This window comes from Camarhynchus parvulus, unplaced genomic scaffold (genome assembly GCF_901933205.1).
Source record: "Camarhynchus parvulus unplaced genomic scaffold, STF_HiC, whole genome shotgun sequence".
Lineage (NCBI taxonomy): Eukaryota > Metazoa > Chordata > Aves > Passeriformes > Thraupidae > Camarhynchus > Camarhynchus parvulus.
In genome coordinates, this window is record NW_022148268.1 from 1 (window position 1) to 26,298 (window position 26,298).

At 46.2% G+C, this 26,298-nt stretch overlaps 1 protein-coding gene across 1 annotated transcript; it reads left to right on the forward strand.

The window, feature by feature from the left end:
• Positions 1-319: 319 nt before the first annotated feature.
• Positions 320-25,650, forward strand: LOC115916396 (sodium/glucose cotransporter 2-like; the record flags this gene model as incomplete). Its single annotated transcript, XM_030970105.1, has 10 exons — positions 320-473; positions 1,718-1,798; positions 2,686-2,885; positions 4,646-4,781; positions 6,343-6,450; positions 8,408-8,558; positions 12,733-12,901; positions 18,021-18,236; positions 21,808-21,907; positions 25,478-25,650. Coding segments are annotated over 10 exons (1,488 nt in total), but the record flags the coding sequence as incomplete, so codon positions are not given.
• Positions 25,651-26,298: the final 648 nt, after the last annotated feature.

The window sequence follows — 26,298 nt, forward strand, 5'->3', positions numbered from 1 at the left end:
CCTCCCAGTCTCTCCCAGTTCATCCCAGTTCCCTCCCAGTCCATCCCAGTCCCTCCCAGTATAACCCAATCCTTTCCCAGTTTATCCCAGTCCCTCCCAGTCCCCTCCCAGTACATTCCCAGTACAAACCAGTATAACCCAGTTCAATCCCAGTCCCCTCCCAGTACAAACCAGTACAAAAAAATCACTCCCAGCACCAATTATTCCCCATTTTTAACCCTTTAATCCCCTCCCAGTCCCTCCCAGTATAACCCAATCCATTCCCAGTTTATCCCAGTCCCTCCCAGTATAAACCAGCCCCCTCCCAGCCCCCTCCCAGTGCAAACCAGTGCAAACCAGTGCCCCGCAGGTGGACATGTACTCGGGGGCGCTGTTCATCCGCGAGGCGCTGGGCTGGGACCTCTACGGCTCCGTGGGGGCCCTGCTGGGCATCACCGCCCTCTACACCTGGTTTTACTGGTTTGTACTGGTTTGTACTGGGAATGGGCTGGGAGGGGGCTGGGTTATACTGGGAGGGGTCTGGGTTATACTGGGATGGACTGGGAGGGAACTGGGATGGACTGGGAGGGACTGGGAGGGACTGGGAGGGGATTGGGAATGAACTGGGAGGAACTGGGACAGACTGGGAGGGAATTGGGATAAACTGGGATAAACTGGGAATGGATTGGGAGGGACTGGGTTATACTGGGAGGGACTGGGTTATACTGGGAGGGACTGGGATAAACTGGGAATGGATTGGGAGGGACTGGGATAAACTGGGATGGACTGGGAGGGAACTGGGATAAACTGGGATAAACTGGGAATGGATTGGGAGGGACTGGTTTATACTGGGAGGGACTGGGAGGGAACTGGGATAAACTGGGATGGACTGGGACAGACTGGGAGGGAACTGGGATAAACTGGGAATGGATTGGGAGGGACTGGTTTATACTGGGAGGGACTGGGAGGGACTGGGATGGACTGGGTTATACTGGGAGGGACTGGGAGGGAACTGGGATAAACTGGGAATGGACTGGGTTATACTGGGAGGGACTGGGAGGGAACTGGGATAAACTGGGAATGGATTGGGAGGGACTGGGATAAACTGGAATGGACTGGGAGGGAACTGGGATGGTACTGGGGGATACTGGGATGGACTGGAATGGACTGGGTTATACTGGGAGGGACTGGGATAAACTGGGATAAACTGGGAATGGATTGGGAGGGACTGGTTTATACTGGTTTGTACTGGTTTGTACTGGTTTATACTGGTTTGTACTGGTTTGGGACTGGGAGGGACTGGAAATGGTCATTGTGGGCGTGGCCTAGCTGGGCATGTGTCAAACTGGGCGTGGCCTAATTTGGGTATGGGCGTGGCTTATATGGGAATTGGCCAGTGTGGGTGTGGCCTAATTGAGTGGGCGTGGCCTAAATGGGTGAGAGACAGGTGGGCGTGGCCTAACTGGGTTTGTGTCCGCGGGGGTGTGGCTTAACTGGGTATCAACCAATGTGGGCGTGGCCTAATGGGGTACGAGCCAGCGTGGGCGTGGCCTAACTGGCTGTGGGCGTGCCCTAATTAGGGTTTTTGTAATTTGGGCGTGGCTTAACGCGATGGGCGTGGCCTAACCGGGTTAGTGTCCACCTGGGCGTGGCCTGGTGGGGTTTTGGGGCGACGTGGGCGTGGCCTAACTGGGCGTCGCCCAATGTGGGCGTGGCCTAACGCGGTGGGCGTGGCCAGGCGGGCTGACGGCGCTGATGTTCGCGGACCTGGTGCAGACCCTGATCATCGTCGCGGGCGCCTCCGTGCTGGCCGGCTACGGTACTGGTTCATACTGGTTCATACTGGTTTATACTGGTTTATACTGGTTTATACTGGTTCATACTGGTTTATACTGGTTTTACTGGTTCATACTGGTTTATACTGGTTTATGCTGGTTTATACTGGTTTATACTGGTTTATGCTGGTTTATACTGGTTTATACTGGTTCATACTGGTTTTTACTGGTTCATACTGGTTCATACTGGTTCATACTGGTTTATACTGGTTTATAATGGTTTATACTGGTTCATACTGGTTTATACGGGTTTATACTGGTCCATACTGGTCCATACTGGTCCATACTGGGCCATACTGGTTCGTACTGGTTTATAATGGTCCATACTGGTCCATACTGGTTTATACTGGTCCATACTGGTCCGTACCGGTCCGTACCGGTCCATACTGGTTTGTACTGGTTTGTACTGGTCCATACTGGTCCATACTGGTCCATACTGGTCCATACTGGTCCATCCTGGTTTATTCTACTTTATACTGGTTTTTACCGCTTCATGCTGGTTTCATACTGGTTTGTACTGGTCCATACTGGTTTATACCGGTCGGCACTGGTTTATACTGGTCCATACTGGTTTATACTGGTCCATACTGGTTTATACTGGTCCGTACTGGTTTGTACTGGTCCATACTGGTTCGTACTGGTCCGTACTGGTTTATACTGGTTTGTACTGGTTTATACTGGTTTGTACTGGTTTATACTGGTCCATGCTTGTTTATACTGGTCCATACTGGTTTATACTGGTCAGTACTAGTCCATACTGGTCGGTACTGGTTTATACCAGTCCGTACTGGTTTATACTGGTTTATACTGGTTTATACTGGTCCATACTGGTCCGTACTGGTCCATACTGGTCCGTGCTGGTTTCCGGCAGCTCTGGGCGCCGTGGGCGGGTACCAGGGCCTGCTGGAGCGTTACCCCCTGGCTCTGCCCCCCAACTCCTCGGGACCCTGCGGGCGCCCCCGGCCCGACGCCTTCAACCTCCTGCGGGACCCCAGCACCGGGGACCTGCCCTGGCCCGGGCTGGTGCTGGGACTGGGAATCATCTCGGCCTGGTACTGGTGCACCGACCAGGTGGGACTGGGATGGACTGGGATGGACTGGGATGGACTGGGATAGACTGGGATAGACTGGGAGGCACTGGGAATCATCTCGGCCTGGTACTGGTGCACCGACCAGGTGGGACTGGGATGGACTGGGATCGACTGGGAGGGCACTGGGAGGGACTGGGAGGGCACTGGGAGTGACTGGGTTATACTGGGAGGGCACTGGGTTATACTGGGAGAGACTGGGAGGGACTGGGATGGACTGGGTTATACTGGGAGGGACTGGGAGGGCACTGGGAAGGGACTGGGAATCATCTCAACGTGGGAATGGGGGCACTGGGATGGACTGGGTTATACTGGGAGGGACTGGGATGGGATTGGGAGGCACTGGGTTATACTGGGAGGCACTGGGTTATACTGGGAGGGACTGGGAATCATCTAAACGTGCGAATGGGGGCACTGGGATGGACTGGGTTATACTGGGAGGGACTGGGAGGGGATTTGAAGGGACTGGGTTATACTGGGAGGGAACTGGGATATACTGGGAGGGACTGGGAGGGACTGGGATGGACTGAGTTATACTGGGAGGGACTGGGAATCATCTCGGCCTGGTACTGGTGCACTGACCAGGTGGGACTGGGATGGACTGGGAGGGCACTGGGATAGACTGGGATGGACTGGGAGGGCACTGGGATAGACTGGGATAGACTGGGAGGGCACTGGGAGGGACTGGGAACCACCTAAACCTGGAAATAAAGGCACTGAGAGGGACTGGGAGGGCACTGGGAGTGACTGGGTTATACTGGGAGGGACTGGGAGGGACTGGGAGGGACTGGGATGGGACTGGGATGGACTGAGTTATACTGGGATGGACTGGGATGGACTGGGAATCATCTAAACCTGGAAATAAGGGCACTGGGAGGGACTGGGAGGGGATTTGGAGGGACCGGGTTATACTGGGAGGGACTGGGTTATACTGGGAGGGACTGGGAATCATCTAAACCTGGGAATGGGGGCACTGGGATGGACTGGGTTATACTGGGAGGGAATGGGAGGGAGCACTGGGCTGTAACTGGTCCCACCAGTCTGTAACTGGTCCCTAACTGGTCCCTAACTGGTCCCACCAGTCCCTAACTGGTCTCTAAGTGGTCCCTAACTGGTCCCTAACTGGTCCCACCAGTCCCTAACTGGTCCCTAACTGATCTCTAACTGGTCTCTAACTGGTCCCTAACTGATCTCTAACTGGTCCCTAACTGGTCCCTAACTGGTCCCACCAGTCCCTAACTGGTCCCTAACTGGTCCCACCAGTCTGTAACTGGGATAACTGGTGTGTAACTGGTCCCACCAGTCCCTAACTGGTCTCTAACTGGTCCCACCAGTCCCTAACTGGTCTCTAACTGGTCCCACCAGTCCCTAACTGGTCCCTAACTGGTCCCTAACTGGTCCCTAACTGGTCCCACCAGTCTCTAACTGGTCCCTAACTGGTTCCTAACTGGTCCCTGACTGGTCCCACCAGTCTGTAATGGATAACTGGTGTGTAACTGGGATAACTGGTGTGTAACTGGGATAACTGGTCTGTAACTGGTCCCACCAGTCCCTAACTGGTCTCTAACTGGTCCCTAACTGGTCCCTAACTGGTCCCTAACTGGTCTCTAACTGGTCTCTAACTGGTCCCACCAGTCTGTAACTGGGATAACTGGTCTGTAACTGGTCCCACCAGTCCCTAACTGGTCCCTAACTGGTCTCTAACTGGTCCCGAACTGGTCCCTAACTGGTCCCTCCCCTCAGGTGATCGTGCAGCGCTGCCTCGCCGGCCGCTCCCTCACGCACGTCCGCGCCGGCTGCGTCGTCTGCGGCTACCTCAAGGTTCTGCCCATGTTCCTGATGGTGCTGCCCGGCATGGCCGCCCGCGTCCTCTTCCCGGGTCCGTTTTATACTGGTTTATACTGGTTTTACCGGTTTATATTGGGTATATTTTGAGTTTAAGGGTTTTAGCCAAAATGGCCGCCGACATTGGAGTTTACAAGATGGCCGCCCAAAATGGCCGCCCAAGATGGCGCCCGATTATAGGAAACCATTGGTGCAAAATGGTTTATACTGGTTTGTACTGGTTTGTACTGGTTTGTACTGGTTTGTACCGGTTTATACCGGTTTATACTGGTTTATACTGGTTTATACTGGTTTATACTGGTTTTACCGGTTTATATTGGGTATATTTTGTGTTTAAGGGATTTACCCAAAATGGCCGCCGACATTGGAGTTTACAAGATGGCCGCCCAAAATGGCCGCCCAAGATGGCGCCCGATTATAGGAAACCATCGGTGCAAAATGGTTTATACTGGTTTATACTGGTTTGTACTGGTTTGTACCGGTTTATACCGGTTTATACTGGTTTATACTGGTTTATACTGGTTTATACCGGTTTATATTGGGTATATTTTGTGTTTAAGGGATTTGCCCAAAATGGCCGCCGACATTGGAGTTTACAAGATGGCCGCCCAAAATGGCCACCCAAGATGGCGCCCGATTATAGGAAACCATTGGTGCATACTGGTTTATACTGGTTTATACTGGTTTGTACCAGTTTGTACCGGTTTATACCGGTTTATACCGGTTTATACCGGTTTATACTGGTTTATACTAGTTTTATCGGTTTACATTGAGTATATTTTGAGTTTAAGGGATTTGCCCAAAATGGCCACCGACATTGGAGTTTACAAGATGGCCGCCCAAAATGGCCACCCAAGATGGCGCCCGATTATAGGAAACCATCGGTGCAAAATGGTTTATACTGGTTTATACTGGTTTGTACCGGTTTATACCGGTTTATACCGGTTTATACCGGTTTATACTGGTTTATACCGGTTTATATTGGGTATATTTTGAGTTTAAGGGATTTGCCCAAAATGGCCGCCGACATTGGAGTTTACAAGATGGCCGCCCAAAATGGCCCCCCAAGATGGCGCCCGATTATAGGAAACCATTGTCGCATACTGGTTTATACTGGTTTATACTGGTTTATACTGGTTTATACTGGTTTATACCGGTTTGTACCTGTCCATACTGGTCCATACAGGTCCATACTGGTTTATACTGGTCTATACTGGTTTATACCGGTTTATACTGGTCCGTACTGGTTCGTACTGGTTTCTATGGATTTTTATGGGGTTTTTTTGGTCCATAGTGGTCCGTACTGGTCCGTACTGGTCCATACTGGTCTATACTGGTCCATACTGGTCCATACTGGTCCGTACTGGTCCGTACTGGTCCGTGCTGGTCCCTACTGGTCCATACTGGTCCGTACTGGTTTATACTGGTCCATACTGGTCCATACTGGTCCATACTGGTCCGTACTGGTCCGTGCTGGTCCCTACTGGTCCATACTGGTCCGTACTGGTCCGTACTGGTCCATACTGGTTTATACTGGTCCGTACTGGTCCATACTGGTCCATACTGGTCCATACTGGTTTATACTGGTCCCACAGACGTCATTGGCTGCGCTGACCCCCAGGGCTGCTCCCGGGCCTGCGGCTCCGCCCTCGGCTGCTCCAACGTGGCCTATCCCAGGCTGGTGCTCAGCCTGCTGCCCCCCGGTAATTAATTAATAATTAATTAATTAATAATTAATTAATAATTTATTAATAAGCTCTAATTAATTAATTATCAGGGGTTATTAACTGTTTATTAGGGAATATTAGTTGTTTATTAATGATTGGTAATGATTTATTGGTGATTTATTAATGATTTATTAGTGATTATTAGTGATTACAAGCGACTATTAGTTTTGTATTAGTGATTATTAATGATTTAATAATGATTTGTGGATGATTTATTAGTGGTTATTAGTGATTATCGGTTATTTATTAGTGATTATTAATTATTTATTAGTGATTTCTTAATGATTTCATTATTATTTTTAGTCATCATTAATGATTTATTATTGATTATTAGTGATTATTAACAGTGGCCTATCCCGGACTGGTGCTCTGGCTGCTGCCCCCCCGTAATTAGTAATTAATTAATAATTAATAATAATTCATAAGCGCTAATTAATTAATTATCAGGGGTTATTAATTGCTTATTAGCGAATATTAGTTGTTTATTCATTGTAAGCGATGATTTATTGGTGATTTATTAATGATTTATTAGTGATTATTAGTGATTAAAAGCGACTCTTAGTTATGTATTAGTGATTATTAATGATTTAATAATGATATAATAATGATTTGTGAATGATTTATTTGTGGTTATTAGTGATTATCGGTTATTTACTAGTGATTATTAATTATTTATTCGTGATTTTGTAATGATTTAATTATGATTTGTTAGTGATTATTAATGATTTATTATTGATTATTAGTGATTATTAACGGTGGCCTATCCCAGACTGGTGCTCAGCCTGCTGGCCCCCGGTAATTCATTAGCGCTAATTAGTGCTCATTAATTAATCATTAGTGGTTCTTGCTTATATAATAATGATCATTAATTAATATTAGTTATTAATAAGTTATTAGTGATAATAACTCAATTTTTGGGGCTAATAACTCCGGTTTTGGACCTATTTTCGCCTCTAATTATTATTAATTAATAACTAATAAGTATTTTAGGCTAATAACTGGTTATTAGAATTAATAATTAATTATCAATCCTAATTATTAGGCTAATAACTCCATTTTCAGGCCAATTTTCGCCGTTTTTTCGCCGATTTTTGCCTTTTTTCACTGCTAATTATAAATTAATTAATAACTAATAATTACTTGGGTCTAATAACCGGTTATTAGACCTAATAATTAATTATCAATCCTAATTATTGGGCTAATAATTCCATTTTGGGGGCTAATAATTTCATTTCCTCGACTATTTTCGCTCTTTTTTTCGCCAATTTTTGCCATTTTTTCACCTCTAATTATTATTAATTAATAACTAATAATTATTTGGGCCTAATAACCGGTTATTAGACCTCATATTTAATTATTAATCCTGAATATTTGGCTCATAATTCCATTTTTTCACCGATTTTCGCCATTGTTTCTCCAATAATTATTATTAATTAATAACTAATAATTATTTGGGTCTAATAACCGGTTATTAGATTTAGTAATTCATTATTAATCCTAATTATTAGGCTAATAACTCCATTTTAGGCTTATTTTCACCATTTTTTCACCGATTTTTGCCTTTTTTCATTGCTAATTATTAATTAATTAATAACTAATAATTATTTTAGGCTAATAACTGGTTATTAGACCTAATAATTAATTATCAATCCTAATTACTGGGCTAATAACTCCATTTGTAGGCCTATTTTTGCCGTTTTTTCGCCATTTTTTCACCTCTAATTATTATTTATTAATAACTAATAATTATTTGGGCCTAATAACCGGTTATTAGACCTAATAAATTATTATTAATCCTAATTATTGGGCTAATAACTCCATTTTTAGGCCTATTTTAGCCGTTTTTTCGCCGTTTTTTCGCCGATTTTCGCCGTTGTATCTTTCACCGCTAATAATCATTAATTAATTAATTAATAATTAATGTCCGTCCCAGGGCTGCGGGGGCTGATGCTGGCCGTGGTGCTGGCGGCGCTGATGTCGTCGCTGGCCTCGATCTTCGCCAGCTCGGCCGCGCTCTTCACGCTGGACGTGTACAGGAAGCTCCGCCCAGGGGCGGGGCCAAGGCACCTGCTGGTGGCCGGGAGGTGAGGGGACACCTGGGACAGGTGAGGGGACACCTGGGACAGGTGAGGGGACACCTGGGACAGGTGAGGGGACACCTGGGACACCAAAAACCCCCCAAAAATACCCCCGAAATTGCCAAGGTTTTAGCCCGAAATTCACCGAATTGGCCCCAAAAATCGGCGAAATTCGCTTAAAAATTCACTGAGTTGGTCACGGTGAGGGACAGGGGAGGGACAGGTGAGGGGACACACCTGGGACAGGTGAGGGGACACACCTGGGACACACCTGGGACAGGTGACATCACATGGGACACCTGGGACAGATGAGGGACACACCTGGGACAGATGAGGGACAGGGGAGGGGACACACCTGGGACACACCTGGGACACACCTGGGACAGGTAAGGAGACACCTGGGACAGGTGCGGGACAGGTGAGATCACATGGGACACACCTGGGACAGGTGAGACATGTGAGGGACACCTGGGATGGGTGAGGGACAGGTGAGACAGGTAGGACAGGTGAGGGACACTTGGGACACACCTGGGACTGATGGGACACACCTGGGACAGGTGAGGAATTGGTGGGACAGGTGAGACAGGTGAGGGACACCTGGGACCGATGGGACATCTGGGACAGGTGAGGGACACACCTGGGACACACCTGGGACACAGCTAGGACAGGTGGGGGGACACCTGGGACAAGTGAGATCACCTGGGACACCTGGGACAGGTGAGAGATACCTGGGACACACCTGAGACACACCTGGAGAGGTGAGGGACACCTGGGACTGATGGGACACCTGGGACACACCTGGGACAGGTGAGGGACAGATGAGATGCACCTGGGGGACACCTGGGACAGGTAAGGAACTGGTGGGACAGGTGAGACAGGTAGGACAGGGGAGGGACAGTGAGGGACAGGGGAGGGACAGTGAGGGACACCTGCGGACACCTGGACAGGTGAGACAGGTGAGGGACATTGGACAGGTGAGGGACAGATGAGACGCACCAGGGACGCACCAGGGACAGGTGAGATCACATGGGACACCTGGGACAGGTGAGAGATACCTGGGACACACCTGGCTGGGACACACCTGGAGAGGTGAGGGACACCTGGGACTGATGGGACACCTGGGACACACCTGGAGAGGTGAGGGTCACGCTGGACGTGTACAGGAAGCTCCGCCCAGGGGCGGGGCCAAAGCACCTGCTGATGGCCGGGAGTTGAGGGGACACCTGGGACACACCTGGACCTGACCTGGACACACCTCCAGGACAGGTGAGATAGGTGAGGGACACACCTGGGACAGGGACAGGTGAGGGGACACCTGGGACACACCTGGGACAGGTGAGGGACAGGTGAGATCACATGGGACACCTAGGACAGACCTGGGACACACCTGGGACACACCTGGGACACAGCTAGGACAGGTGAGGGGACACCTGGGACAGATGAGACGCACCAGGGACGCACCAGGGACAGGTGAGATCACATGGGACACCTGGGGGACACCTGGGACACACCTGGGACAGGTGAGACAGGTGAGGGACAGGGGAGGGATGGGTGACAGACACCTGGACAGGTGAGGGACAGATGAGACGCACCAGGGACGCACCTGGCACAGGTGAGAGACACCTGGGACCGATGGGACATCTGGGATAGGTGAGGGACACACCTGGGACACAGCTGGGACAGGTGAGGGGACACCTGGGACAAGTGAGATCACCTGGGACACCTGGGACAGGTGAGAGATACCTGGGACACACCTGAGACACACCTGGAGAGGTGAGGGACACCTGGGACTGATGGGACACCTGGGACACACCTGGGACAGGTGAGGGACAGATGAGATGCACCTGGGGGACACCTGGGACAGGTGAGGGGACACCTGGGGCAGGTGAGACAGGTGAGGGACGGGTGAGGGAAGGGTGAGGGACACCTGGACAGGTGAGGGACAGATGAGACGCACCAGGGACGCACCTGGGACAGGTGAGATCACCTGGGATACCTGGGACACACCTGGGACAGGTGAGGGACACATGGGACACAGCTGGGACAGGTGAGACAGGGCACGGACACACCTGGGACCCACCTGGGACAGGCGAGGGGGCACCTGGGACGCAGCTGGGACAGGTGAGATCACATGGGACACATCTGGGACACACCTGGGACAGGTGAGGGACTGTTAGACAGGTGGGACACATCTGGGACACACCTGGGACAGGTGAGATCACCTGGGACACCTGGGACAGGTGGGACAGGTCAGAGGCACTTGGGACACACCTGGGGCACACCTGGAGAGGTGAGACAGGTGAGGGACAGGTGAGGGACACACCTGGGACAGGTGAGGGAGAGTTGAGACCGGTGGCACAAACCTGGGACACACTTGGGGACACCTGGGACAGGTGAGACAGGTGAGGGACGGGTGAGGGACAGGTGAGGGACACCAGGGACACACCTGGCACAGGTGAGATCACATGGGACACAGCTGGGACACACCTGGGACATGGGAGGGACATCTGTGACACACCTGGGACAGGTGAGATACATGGCTGCCTGCGGTGAGGGACAGGGGAGGGACAGGTGAGGGACACCTGGACAGGTGAGGGACAGGGGAGGGACACCTGGGACAGGTGAGGGACATGGGGGACACACCTGGGACAGGTAAGGGGACACCTGGGACAGGTGAGATCACCTGGGACACACCTGGCTGGGACACACCTGGGACACACCTGGAGAGGTGAGGGACACCTGGGACTGATGGGACACCTGGGACACACCTGGGATACCCCTGGCCTCAGGTGACCTCAGGTGATCTCAAGAACCCCAAATTTGCTCATCCAAAATGTCCAAAAACCCCAAATTTTGGTGTCCAGGTGACTTTGATGGACACAAATTTTGGGTTCTGGAGCTCCTGGAGATCCTGAATTTTTTTGGGGTGACCTCTGGTGACCTCTGGTGACCTCAGGTGACCTCAGGTGACCTCAGGTGTCCATGTGACCTCAAGAACCCCAAATTTGGCCATCCAAAATGTCCAAATCCCCCAAATTTTGAGATCTCAGGTAACTTTGACCTCCCAAATTTTGGGTTCTGGAGCTCCTGGAGATCCCAAATTTTTTCAGGTTGACCTCAGGTGACCTCAGGTGACCTCAGGTGACCTCACCTGTCCATGTGACCTCCAGGGACCCTAATTTTGGGTGTTCCTGGTGTCCGAAATCCCCAAATTTAGGTGTCCAGGTGACCTTGAAGGACACAAATTTTGGGTTCTGGAGCTCCTGGAGACCCCGGATTTTTTCGGGGCGGCCTCAGGTGACCTCAGGTGACCTCAAGGTGTCCATGTGACCTCAAGAACCCCAAATTGGATGGTTCTGAGTGCCCAGGTGACCTCAAGAACCCCAAATTTTGGTATCTCAGGTAACTTCGAGCTCCCATATTTTGGGTTCTGGAGCTCCTGGAGATCCCGAATTTTTTCAGGTTGACCTCAGGTGACCTCAGGTGACCTCAGGTGACCTCACCTGTCCATGTGACCTCCAGGGACCCAATTTTGGGTGTTCCTGGTGTCCGAAATCCCCAAATTTTGGTGTCCAGGTGACCTTGAAGGACACAAATTTTGGGTTCTGGAGCTCCTGGAGATCCAGGATTTTTTCGGGGCAGCCCCAGGTGAGCCCAGGTGACCTCAGGTGACCTCAAGGTTTCCATGTGACCTCAAGAACCCCAAATTTGCTCATCCAAAATGTCCAAAATGCCCGAATTTTGGTGTCCAGGTGACCTTGAAGGACCCAAATTTTGGGTTCTGGAGCTCCTGGAGACCCCGAATTTTTTCGGGTTCACCTCAGGTGACCTCAGGTGTCCATGTGACCTCAAGAACCCCAAATTTGGCCATCCAAAATGTCCAAAAACCCCAAATTTTGAGATCTCAGGTAACTTCAACCTCCCAAATTTTGGGTTCTGGAGCTCCTGGAGATCCCAAATTTTTTTGGGTTGATCTCAGGTGACCTCAGGTGACCTCAGGTGACCTCACCTGTCCATGTGACCTCCAGGGACCCAATTTTGGGTGTTCCTGGTGTCCGAAATCCCCAAATTTTGGTGTCCAGGTGACCTTGAAGGACCCAAATTTTGGGTTCTGGAGCTCCTGGAGACCCCGGATTTTTTCGGGGCGGCCCCAGGTGAGCCCAGGCGTGTCGCCCCGCAGGTTGTGGGTGGTGGCCATGGTGGGGCTGAGCCTGGCCTGGCTGCCCGTGGTGGAGGCGGCGCGGGGCGGGCAGCTCTTCGACTACATGCAGGCGCTGGCCTCGTACCTGGCGCCGCCCGTGGCCGCCGTCTTCTTCCTGGCCGTGTTCGTGCCCCGCGTCAACGAGCCCGTGAGTGGGGACACACCTGGGGACAGGTGGGAGGGGACGGACCAAAAAAACCCCGTGAAAATTGGGTGAAAAATGGGGATTTTGGGTGAAAAATGGGGATTTGGGGTGAAAAATGGGGATTTTTGGGGTGAAAATTGGGGATTTTGGGGTGAAAATTGGGAAATTTCGGGACACACCTGGGGACACACCTGGGCATGGCTGGGAGGGGATGGACAAAAAAACCCCCGTGAAAATTGGGTGAAAAATGAGGATTTTGCGTGAAAAATGGAGATTTGGGTGAAAAATGGGGATTTTTGGGGTGAAAAATGGGGATTTTTGGGGTGAAAATTGGGGGTTTTGGGGACACAACTGGGGACACACCTGGGGATGGCCGGGAGGAGACGGAGCAAAAAAAACCCCGTGAAAATTGGGTGAAAAATGGGGATTTTGGGTTAAAAATGGGGATTTTGGGGGTGAAAATGGTGATTTTTGGGTTAAAAATGGAAATTTGGGGAGTGAAAAATGGGGATTTTGGGGTCAAAATTGGGGATTTTGGGGACACACCTGGGGACACACCTGGGGAGGGCCGGGAGGGGATGGACAAAAAGCCCCCGTGAAAATTGGGTGAAAAAGGAGCATTTTGGGTTAAAAATGGGGATTTCGGTGAAAAATGGAAATTTGGGGTGAAAAATTGGGATTTTGGGGTGAAAATTGGGGGTTTTGGGGACACACCTGGGGACACACCTGGGGACACACCTGGGGACACAACTGGGGACAGCCGGGAGGGGACAGACCAAAAAAACCCCGTGAAAATTGGGTGAAAAATAAGGATTTTGGGTGAAAAATGGAGATTTGGGGTGAAAAATGGGGATTTTTGGGGTTAAAATTGGGGAATTTGGGGTTAAAATTGGGAAATTTCGGGACACACCTGGGGACACACCTGGGCATGGCCGGGAGGGGACGGACAAAAAAAACCCCGTGAAAATTGGGTGAAAAATAAGGATTTTGGGTGAAAAATGGAGATTTGGGGTGAAAAATGGAGATTTGGGGTGAAAAATTGGGATTTTGGGGTGAAAATTGGGGGTTTTGGGGACACAACTGGGGACACACCTGGGGACAGCTGGGAGGGGACGGAGCAAAAAAAACCCCGTGAAAATTGGGTGAAAAATGAGGATTTTGCGTGAAAAATGGAGATTTGGGTGAAAAATGGGGATTTTGGGTTAAAAATGGGGATTTTTGGGTTAAAAATGGAAATTTGGGGGTGAAAATGGGGATTTTGGGGTGAAAATTGGGGATTTTGGGGTGAAAAATGGGGATTTTGGGGTGAAAAATGGGGATTTTGGGCACACACCTGGGGACGGCCGGGAGGGGATGGACAAAAAAAATCCCATGACATTTGGGTGAAAAATGGGGATTTTGGGTGAAAAATTGTGATTTTTGGGTGAAAAATGGAGATTTGGGGTGAAAAATGGGGATTTTTGGGGTGAAAATTGGGGATTTTTGGGGTGAGAATTGGGGGTTTTGGGCACACACCTGGGGACACACCTGGGGACAGCTGGGAGGGGACGGACAAAAAAAAATCCTGTGAAAATTGGGTGAAAAATGGGGATTTTGGGTGAAAAATGGGGATTTTGGGGGTGAAAATTGTGATTTTTGGGTTAAAAATGGAAATTTGGGGAGTGAAAAATGGGGATTTTGGGGTCAAAATTGGGGATTTTGGGGACACACCTGGGGACACACCTGGGGACGGCTGGGAGGGGATGGACAAAAAAAACCCTGTGAAAATTGGGTGAAAAATGAGGATTTTGGGTTAAAAATGGGAATTTGAGGTGAAAAATGAGAATTTCCCAGATTTCCCCCTTAAATGACCCCAAACCCCCCAAATTTTAACCCTTTAAATGACCCCACAAATCTCAAATTTTAACCCCTAAACCCCCAAACTTCTGAACCTTAAAACCCCAAATTTCAGCCCCAAATGACCCCAAAAATCTCAAATTTTAACCCTAAAAGCCCCAAATTTTGCCCCATAATTCCTTAAATTTCCCCTACAAATGACCCCAAAAACCCCCCAAATTTTAACCCTTTAAAAGCCCCAAAATTGTGACCCCAAAACTCTCAAATTTCCGCCATAAATGACCCCAAAACTCTCGAATTTTAACCCTTAAAACCCCGAATTTTCACCCTAAACCCCCCCAAATTTTAACCCCTAAAACCCCGGATTTTGACCTTAAACCTCCCAAATTTTGACCCTAAATTCCTGAAATTTCCCCCATAAATGACGCCGAAAATCTCACATTTTAACCCTTAAAACCCCGACATTTCACCCGAAACCCCCAAATTTTGACCCCAACTCCCCCCATATTTTAACCCTTTAAAAGATCCCCAAACATCTCAAATTTTAACCCTTAAAACCCCCAATTTTAACCCTTAGAATCCCGAATTTTAACCCTTAAAACCCCAAATTTGGGCATTTTGACCCCAAATTTCAGGATTTTTTCCCGAATTCCCGTTTTTCTCCCAAAAGGCTTTCTGGGGGCTGCTGGGGGGTTTGGGGCTGGGCCTGGCCCGGCTGATCCCCGAATTTGGGGCTCCCAGGGTGACCCCAAAACCCCCAAATTTCCCTCATAAATGACCCCAAAAATCTCAAATTTTAACCCCTAAACCCCCCAAATTTTAACCCTAAAAGCCCCAAATTTTAACCCTTAAAACCCCCAAATTTCAGCTCTAAATTCCTTAAATTTCCCCTATAAATGACCCCAAAACCCCCAAATTTTAACCCTTAAAACCCCGACTTTTCACCCCAAAACCCCCATATTTTAAACCTTTAAATGACCCCAAAAATCTCAAATTTTAACCCTAAAACCCCCAAATTTTAACCCTAAAACCCCCAAATTTCCGCCATAAATGACCCCAAAACTCTCCAATTTTAACCCTAAAACCCCCAAATTTTGCCCTGAAATTCCTTAAATTTCCCCTTTAAATGACCCCAAAAAATCACAAATTTTAACCCCTAAACCCCCCAAATTTTAACCCTAAAAGCCCCAAATTTCTGAACCTTAAAACCCCCAAATTTCAGCCCCAAATGACCCCCAAAAGACCCCAAAACTCTCCAATTTTAACCCTAAAACCCCCAAATTTTGCCCTGAAATTCCTTAAATTTCCCTCATAAATGACCCCAAAAAATCTCAAATTTTAACCCCTAAACCCCCCAAATTTTAACCCTAAAAGCCCCAAATTTTAACCCTTAAAACCCCGAATTCTGACCCCCAAACCACCAAATTTCTCCTTTAAAAGACCCAAAATTCTCAAGTTTTAACCCTAAATTCCGACCCTAAAACCCCCATATTTTAACCCTTTAAAAGACCCCACAAATCTCAAATAGTAACCCTAAATTCCTTAAATTTCCCCCATAAATGATCCCAAAAATCTCACATTTTAACCCTTAAAACCCCGACATTTCACCCCAAAACCCCCATATTTTAACCCTTTAAAAGATCCCCAAACATCTCAAATTTTAACCCTTAAAACCCCCAATTTTAACCCTTAGAATCCCGAATTTTAACCCTTAAAACCCCAAATTTGGGCATTTTGACCCCAAATTTTCGGGATTTTTTTCCCGAATTCCCGTTTTTTCTCCCCAAGGGCGCTTTCTGGGGGCTGCTGGGGGGTTTGGGGCTGGGCCTGGCCCGGCTGATCCCCGAATTTGGGGCTCCCAGGGTGACCCCAAAACCCCCAAATTTCCCTCATAAATGACCCCAAAAATCTCAAATTTTAACCCCTAAACCCCCCAAATTTTAACCCTAAAAGCCCCAAATTTTAACCCTTAAAACCCCCCAAATTTCAGCTCTAAATTCCTTAAATTTCCCCTATAAATGACCCCAAAACCCCCAAATTTTAACCCTTAAATCCCCGACTTTTCACCCCAAAACCCCCATATTTTAAACCTTTAAATGACCCCAAAAATCTCAAATTTTAACCCTAAAACCCCCAAATTTTAACCCTAAAACCCCCAAATTTCCGCCATAAATGACCCCAAAACTCTCGAATTTTAACCCTTAAAACCCCCAAATTTTAACCCCTAAAACCCCCGGATTTTGCTCTTAAACCCCCCAAATTTTGACCCTAAATTCCTTAAATTTCCCCTATAAATGACCCCAAAACCCCCAAATTTTAACCCTTAAAACCCCGAAATTTCACCCGAAAACCCCCAAATTTTGACCCCAACTCCCCCCATCTTTTAACCCTTTAAAAGATCCCCAAACATCTCAAATTTTAACCCTTAAAACCCCGAATTTTAACCGTTAGAACCCCGAATTTTAACCCTTAAAAACCCCAAATTTGGGCATTTTGACCCCAAATTTTCGGGATTTTTTTCCCGAATTCCCGTTTTTTCTCCCCAAGGGCGCTTTCTGGGGGCTGCTGGGGGGTTTGGGGCTGGGCCTGGCCCGGCTGATCCCCGAATTTGGGGCTCCCAGGGTGACCCCAAAACCCCCAAATTTCCCTCATAAATGACCCCAAAAAATCTCAAATTTTAACCCCTAAACCCCCCGAAATTTTAACCCTAAAAGCCCCAAATTTTAACCCTTAAAACCCCCCAAATTTCAGCTCTAAATTCCTTAAATTTCCCCTATAAATGACCCCAAAAACCCCCAAATTTTAACCCTTAAAACCCCGACTTTTCACCCCAAAACCCCCATATTTTAAACCTTTAAATGACCCCAAAAATCTCAAATTTTAACCCTGAAACCCCCAAATTTTAACCCTAAAACCCCCAAATTTCCGCCATAAATGACCCCAAAACTCTCGAATTTTAACCCTTAAAACCCCCAAATTTTAACCCCTAAAACCCCGGATTTTGCTCTTAAACCCCCCAAATTTTGACCCTAAATTCCTGAAATTTCCCCTATAAATGACCCCAAAACCCCCAAATTTTAACCCTTAAAACCCCGAAATTTCACCCGAAACCCCCCAAATTTTGACCCCAATTCCCCCCATATTTTAACCCTTTAAAAGATCCCCAAACATCTCAAATTTTAACCCTTAAAACCCCCAATTTTAACCCTTAAAAACCCCAAATTTGGGCATTTTGACCCCAAATTTTCGGGATTTTTTTCCCGAATTCCCGTTTTTTCTCCCCAAGGGCGCTTTCTGGGGGCTGCTGGGGGGTTTGGGGCTGGGCCTGGCCCGGCTGATCCCCGAGTTCCTTTTGGGCTCGGGCTCGTGCGGGAGCCCCGGGCGCTGCCCCGCGCTGCTCTGCGGGCTGCACTACCTGCACTTCGCCGTGCTGCTCTTCCTGCTCACCTGCGCCGTCGTCCTGAGCGTCTCCTGGTGCCACCCGCCCATCCCCAAGGTCCACGTGAGTGCTGGGAATTTTTGGGAATTTTTGGGGATTTTTTGGGGATTTTTTTCGGGGAGAAAATGGCGAAAAATGGCAAAAAATGAGCGAAAAATGAGCGAAAAAACGGCCCCAAAATGGGGCAAAATTGGCCCCAAAATGGCTCAAAATGGAAGGTGAGTGCTCGGAAACTTTTGGGAATTGTTTTGAGTTTCTGGTGAATTTTTTGGGATTTTTTTCAGGGCAAAAAAAGAGAAAAATGGTGCAAAAATGGCAAAAAAAAAAATCGAAATTGAGCTCGAAAATGGCCCCAAAATGAGCCCAAAATGGGACAAAATTGGCCCAAAAATGAAGCAAAACGAGCCCCAAAATTGGCCCAAAATGGTCCAAACTGAAATTTGGAGCGCTCTGGAATTTTTAGAAAAATTTGGGGAATTTTTGGAATTTTTTGGGGAATTTTTTGGGGGGAAAAAAGGCGAAAAAACGGCGAAAAAATGTGAAAAAACGGTGAAAAAATGGCAAAAAATGAGGCAAAATTGAGCCCCAAATGGGCCCAAAATGGCCCCAAAATGGGGGGAAATGAGCCCCAAAATGAGCCCCAAATGGTCCAAATTGAAATTTGTGTGCTCAGGAATTTTTGGGAATTTTTGGGGATTTTTTGGGGATTTTTTTCAGGGAGAAAATGGCGAAAAATGGCGAAAAATGAGCCCAAAAATGGCCCAAAATGGCCCCAAAATGAGCCCAAAATGGCTCAAAATGGATGGTGAGTGGTCGGGAATTTTTGAGAATTTTTGGGGAATTTTGGGGAATTTTTGGGTTTTTTGGGGATTTTTTTCGGGGAGAAAATGGTGAAAAATGGCAAAAAATGAGCCCAAAAATGGCCCCAAAATGAGACAAAATTGGCTCAAAAATGCAGCAAAATGAGCCCCAAAATTGGCCCAAAATGGTCCAAACTGAAATTGGAGTGCTCAGGAATTTTTAGGGATTTTTAGGAATTTTTTGGGATTTTTGGGGGGAAAAACTGTGAAAAAAAATGGCCCTAAAATGTGACAAAATGAGCTCAAAATGGTTCAAACTTAAACCAGAATTCTGAGGAATTTTTGGGGATTTTTGGGAATTTTTTTGGGAATTTTGGGGGGATTTTGGGGGATTTTTGGGGAAATTTTGGGAATTTTTTTGGATTTTTGGGAAATTTTGGGGGGTTTTTTGGGGAAATTTTTGGGGACTTTTGGGGATTTTTTGGGGGAATTTTTGGGGAATTTTTGAGGAATTTTTTGGGAATTTTTGGGGAATTTTTTTTGAAATTTTGGGGAATTTTTGGGGGAATTTTTGGGGATTGTTTTGGGAATTTTGGGGGGATTTTTGGGGAAATTTTTAGGGAATTTTTTGGGATTTTTTTGGGAATTTTTGGGGAAAATTTTTGGGAATTTTTGGGGGAAAAATGGTGAAAAAATGTGAAACAAATGGCCCTAAAATGTGACAAAATGAGCTCAAAATGGTTCAAACTTAAACTTGAATTCTCGGGAATTTTTGGGGATTTTTTGGGGGATTTTTTTGGGAATTTTGGGGGGATTTTTGGGGATTTTTGGGGAAATTTTGGGAATTTTTTTTGATTTTTGGGAGATTTTTGGGGGTTTTTTGGGGAAATTTTTGGGGAATTTTTGAGGAATTTTTTTGGAATTTTTGGGAAATTTTGGGGAATTTTTTTTGAAATTTTGGGGAATTTTGGGGGGAATTTTTGGGGATTGTTTTGGGAATTTTGGGGGGATTTTTGGGGATTTTTGGGGAAATTTTTAGGGAATTTTTGGGGATTATTTTGGGAATTTTTGGGGAAAATTTTTGGGAATTTTTGGGAGAAAAATGGTGAAAAAATGTGAAAAAAATGGCCCTAAAATGCGACAAAACGAGCTCAAAATGGTTCAAACTTAAACTTGAATTCTCGGGAATTTTTGGGGATATTTTGGGGAAATTTTGGGAACTTTTGGGGATTTTTTGGGAATTTTTGGGGAATTTTTGGCGAATTTTTGGGGGGATTTTTTGGGAATTTTTGGGGAAATTTTTGGGAATTTTTGGGGAATTTTTGGGGGGATTTTGGGGGGAATTTTGGGGAATTTTGGGGGAATTTTTTCGGTATTTTTTTGGAAATTTTTGGGAATTTTTTGTGAATTTTTTGGGGAATTTTTGAGAATTTTTGGGGAATTTTTGGGGAATTTTTTTGGGAATTCTGGGGGAAAAAAGGTGAAAAAATGGCAAAAATCGAGCCCAAAATGGCGCCATTTTTGGGGTTGATTTTCCCAAATTTTGGGTCAATTTTTGTGATTTTTGGGTCAAAATTTCCTCGTTTTGGGTCGATTTTTCTGAATTTTGGGCCAATTTTGCCATTTTGGGGTCGATTTTGCCATTTTTGGGGTCGATTTTCGTAAATCACGGGTCAAACTTGGTGAATTTTGTGTCAATTTTTGTGAGTTTTGGGTCAAAATTTCCTCATTTTGGGTCGGTTTTTCTGAATTTTGGGCCGATTTTGCCATTTTTGGGGTCGATTTTGCCATTTTTGGGGTCGATTTTTGCGAATTTTGGGTCGATTTGGGTGAATTTCGTGTCCCAGCTGCACAGGTTGGTGTTCAGCCTCCGGAACAGATTTTACCCAAATGTTGGTGAATTTATTTGATTTTTGGGGTCGATTTTGCCATTTTTGGGGTAGATTTTTCTGAATTTTGGGTCCATTTTTCTAAATTTTTGGCCGATTTCACCAAATTTTTGGTCGATTTTTGTGAATTTTGTGTCGATTTTTCTGATTTTTTGGGTCAAAATTGCCTCATTTTGGGTCGATTTTTCTGAATTTTGGGCCAATTTTGCCATTTTTGGGGCGGATTTTGCCATTTTTGGGGTCGATTTTTGCAAATTTTGGGGTGGATTTTGCCATTTTTGGGGTAGATTTTTCTGAATTTTGGGTCCATTTTTCTAAATTTTTGGCCAATTTTGCCAAATTTTTGGTCGATTTTTGTGAATTTTGTGTCGATTTTTGTGATTTTTGGGTCAAATTTTCCTAATTTTGGGCGGATTTTGCCATTTTTGGGGTCGATTTTTGTGAATTTGGGGTCGATTTTCATAAATCACGGGTCAAACTTGGTGAATTTTGTGTCGATTTTTGGGTCAAATTTTCCTCATTTTGGGTCGATTTTTCTGAATTTTGGGCCGATTTTGCCATTTTTGGGGTCGATTTTTGCGAATTTTGGGTCGATTTGGGTGAATTTCGTGTCCCAGCTGCACAGGTTGGTGTTCAGCCTCCGGAACAGATTTTACCCAAATGTTGGTGAATTTATTTGATTTTTGGGGTCGATTTTGCCATTTTTGGCGTTGATTTTCCCGCATTTTGGGTGGATTTTTCCAAATCTTGGTTCGATTTTTATGAATTTTTGGCCGATTTCGCCAAATTTTTGGTCGATTTTTGTGAATTTTGTGTCAATTTTTGTGATTTTTGGGTCAAATTTCCAAATTTTGGGGGATTTTGCCATTTTTGGGGTGGATTTTTTCATTTTTGGGGTCGATTTTTGCGAATTTTGGGTCGATTTCGGTGAATTCCGCGTCCCAGCTGCACAGGTTGGTGTTCAGCCTCCGGAACAGCCGCGAGCCCCGGATCGACCTCGACGCGGCCAAGGAGCCCCCCGAGAACGCGGGGGTGCAGCTCGGGGGTGAGAGAAGGGGGAAAAAATCCCAAATTTGGGGGTTTTGGGAGCGAAATTTGGGATTTGGGACGGTCCTGGGGAATTTAGGGGCGAAATTTGAGGGATTTGGGGTCCAAATTTGGGGATTTTTGGGGTCCAAATTTGGGATTTTTGGGGTTTTTTGAGGTCCAAATTGGGGATTTTTGGGGTCTTTTGGGTCAAAATTTGGGGATTTTGGGGTCCAAATTTGGGATTTTTTGGGGTTTTTGAGATCCAAATTTGGGATTTTTGGGGTTCTGGAGAATTTGGAATCAAAATTTTGGGGGATTTGAGATCCAAATTTGGGATTTTTGGGGTCTTTGGGGTCAAAGTCTGGATTTTTGGGGGGTCTGAGGGGGAAAAAATCTGAATTTTGGGGTATTTGGGGTCCAAATTTGGGATTTTTGGAGTCTCAGAGACCCAAATTTTGGGGTTTTTCGAGATCCAAATTTGGGATTTTTTTGGATCTTTGAAATAAAAAATTTGGATTTTTGGGGGTCTGGAGGAATTTGGAATCTCAAATTTGGGGTTTTTTGGGGGTCCAAAATTGGGATTTTTGTGGATCTTTGGGGGAATTTGGGATCCAAATTTAGGATTTTCGGGGTCTTTTGGATCAAAATTTGGGATTTTGGGGGGTCCTGGGGAATTGGGGGTCTCAAATTTAGGATTTTTGGGGTTTTTAGGATCCAAATTTTGGGATTTTGGGGATTTTTGGGATTCATATTTGGGATTTTGAGAGTCCTGCGGAACTTGGGGTCGAAATTTGAGGGATTTGGGGTTGAAATTTGGGGAGTTTTGGGGTCAAAATTTGGGATTTTTGGGGTTTTGGGATCGAAATTTGGGATTTTTGGGGGTTCTGGAGAATTTGGAATCAAAATTTTGGGGGTTTTGAGATCCAAATTTGGGATTTTTGGGGTCTTTGGGGTCAAATTTTTTGGGGGGAGGGGAAAAATTGTGGGGTTTTGGTCAGGGTCAGAACCATGGGATCAAATTTGGGATTTTTTGGATCTTTGAAATAAAAAATTTGGATTTTTGGGGGTCTGGAGGAATTTGGAATCTCAAATTTGGGGTTTTTTGGGGGTCCAAAATTGGGATTTTTGTGGATCTTTGGGGGAATTTGGGATCCAAATTTAGGATTTTCGGGGTCTTTTGGATCAAAATTTGGGATTTTGGGGGGTCCTGGGGAAGTGGGGGTCTCAAATATGGGATTTTTGGGGTTTTTGGATCCAAATTTTGGGATTTTGGGGATTTTTGGGATTCACATTTGGGATTTTGAGAGTCCTGCGGAACTTGGGGTCGAAATTTGAGGGATTTGGGGTTGAAATTTGGGGAGTTTTGGGGTCAAAATTTGGGATTTTTTGGGTTTTTTGGGATCGAAATTTGGGATTTTTGGGGGTTCTGGAGAATTTGGAATCAAAATTTTGGGGGTTTTGAGATCCAAATTTGGGATTTTTGGGGTCTTTGGGGTCAAAATCTGGATTTTTGGGGGGTCTGAGGGGGAAAAAATCTGAATTTTGGGGTATTTGGGGTCCAAATTTGGGATTTTTGGAGTCTCAGAGACCCAAATTTTGGGGATTTTCGAGATCCACATTTGGGATTTTTTGGGGTCTTTGGAATAAAAAATCTGGATTTTGGGGGGTCTGGAGGAATTTGGGACCCAAATCTGGGATTTTTTGGGGTCTTTGGGGTCGAAATTTGGATTTTTGGGGGGTTCGGGAGGAATTTGAGACCCCAAATTTGGGGTTTTTTGTGTCCAAAATTGGGATTTTTGTGGATCTTTGGGGGAATTTGGATCCAAATTTTGGGAGTTTTGGGATCCAAATGTGGGGATTTTTGGGTCCTGGGGAATTTGGGACCCCAAATTTGGGGGATTTGGCCTCGAAATTTGGGATTTTGGGGATTTGGGCATCCAAATTTGGGATTTTGGGGGGTTCTGAAGAATTTGGAATCAAAATTTTGGGGTTTTTCGAGATCCAAATTTGGGATTTTTTTGGATCTTTGAAATAAAAAATTTGGATTTTTGGGGGTCTGGAGGAATTTGGAATCTCAAATTTAGGGTTTTTTGGGGGTCCAAAATTGGGATTTTTGTGGATCTTTGGGGGAATTTGGGATCCAAATTTAGGATTTTTGGGGGTCTTTTGGATCAAAATTTGGGATTTTGGGGGGTCCTGGGGAATTGGGGGTCACAAATATGGGATTTTTGGGGTTTTTAGGATCCAAATTTTGGGATTTTGGGGATTTTTGGGATTCATATTTGGGATTTTGAGAGTCCTGCGGAACTTGGGGTCGAAATTTGAGGGATTTGGGGTTGAAATTTGGGGAGTTTTGGGGTCCAAATTTGGGATTTTTGGGGTTTTTTGGGATCGAAATTTGGGATTTTTGGGGGTTCTGGAGAATTTGGAATCAAAATTTTGGGGGTTTTGAGATCCAAATTTGGGATTTTTGGTGTTTTTTGGGATCCAAATTTGGGACTTTTGGGGTCTTTGGGATCAAAATTTGGAATTTTTAGGGGGTCCTGGGGAATTTGGGGTCGAAATTTGAGGGATTTGGGGTCTTTGGGACCCAAATCTGGGATTTTCTGGGGTCTTTGGTGTCGAAATTTGGATTTTTTGGGGGGTCTGAGGGGGAAAAAAATCTGAATTTTGGGGTATTTGGGGTCCAAATTTGGGATTTTTGGGGTCTCAGAGACCCAAATTTTGGGGATTTTTGAGATCCAAATTTGGGATTTTTTGGGGTCTTTGAAATAAAAAATTTGGATTTTTGGGGGTCTGGAGGAATTTGGGACCCAAATTTGGGATTTTTTGGGGGTCCAAAATTGGGATTTTTGTGGATCTTTGGGGGAATTTGGGATCCAAATTTTGGGGGTTTTGGGACCCAAATTTGGGATTTTTGGGGTCTCAGAGACCCAAATTTTGGGGTTTTTTGAGATCCAAATTTGGGATTTTTTGTTGAATAAAAGTGTTTTTTTTTTTTTTTTTGTTTTTTTATTTTTTTTGTTAAATGGATTGGGGTTTTTGGGGTTTTGGGTTAATTTTGGGTTGGGGTTTTTGGGATCCAAATTGGGGATTTTTGGGGTCTTTGGGATCCAAATTTTGGGATTTTGGGATCGAAATTTGGGATTTTTGGGGGTTCTGGAGAATTTGGAATCAAAATTTTGGGGGTTTGAGATCCAAATTTGGGATTTTTGGGGTCTTCGGGATCAAAATTTGGAATTTGTTGGGGGTTTTGAGATCCAAATTTGGGATTTTTGGGGATTTTGGGATCCAAAATTAGGATTTTTGGGGTCTTTGAGGTCAAAAATTGGGATTTTTGGCAGATTTGGGGTCAAAATATGGGATTTTTGGGGTTTTTGGGATCCAAATTTGGGATTTTTGGGGTTCCCAGGTGTGGGGGGTTCCCAAATTTGGGGATTTTTGCTGTTTGAAAATCCCAAATTTTGGGAATTTGGGGTCCTGGGGGAATTTTTGGGGTTCCCAGCTGATTCTGGATCCCCAAATTTTTGGGGTTTTTTTTGGAATTTTTTGGGATTTTTAACCCCAAATTTCCCCCCAATTCCAGACTTGGAAGCGACTCCGGGGGCGGAGCCTGGAGCGGGGGGCGTGGCCTCAGAGATGGGCGTGGCCTCGGCGGAAGCCCCGCCCCCCGAGGATCCCAAATGGAGCCGATTGGTCGATATCAACGCCCTGGTGCTGATGGGCGTGGCCTCGTTCCTCTGGGGATATTTTGCCTGAAATCGCCTGAAATAAACCCAAAATTGATCCCAAATCCGGAAGTGTCTCGAATTTGTCCCGAAATCGTCCAAAAACAGCAAAAAAAAAAAGGGGCTGAAAAGTGAGAAAAACGGGGAAAAATTGAGTGAAAAATGCCTAAAAATGAAAATGCCCCAAAATCCACTCGAAAGGACCCAAAATGGATCAAAATGGACCCGAAATTTCCCCAGAAAAAATGAGGGGAAAATGGCTGCAAGTGAGCGAAAACGGGGAAAAGTCAGGGATGTCAGGGAAAAAAAATTGGGAGAAAATGTGGGGAAGAATGTGAGGAAAATTTGGGGCAAAATGGGGGAAATTTGGGGAAAACTGGGAGTGCCGTAAAGCGCGACTGTCGTAAAATCGATCGTAAAGTGTGAGTGTCGTGAACGGTGCCGTAAAGCACCACTGTCGTAAATTTGCCGTAAAGCGCGACTGTCGTAAAAGGTATTGTAAAGTGGGAGTGTCGTAAAACTGTCGTAAAATTACCGTAAAGCGCGGGTGTAGTAAAATTGTCGTAAAAGCGACATGCGTAAAGCGCTGTTGTAAAATTGGTCGTAAAGCGCGTGTCGTAAAAATGCCGCTGTTGCAAAACTGCCGTAAAGCGCAGCGGTCAATGTCATAAAAAGTGTC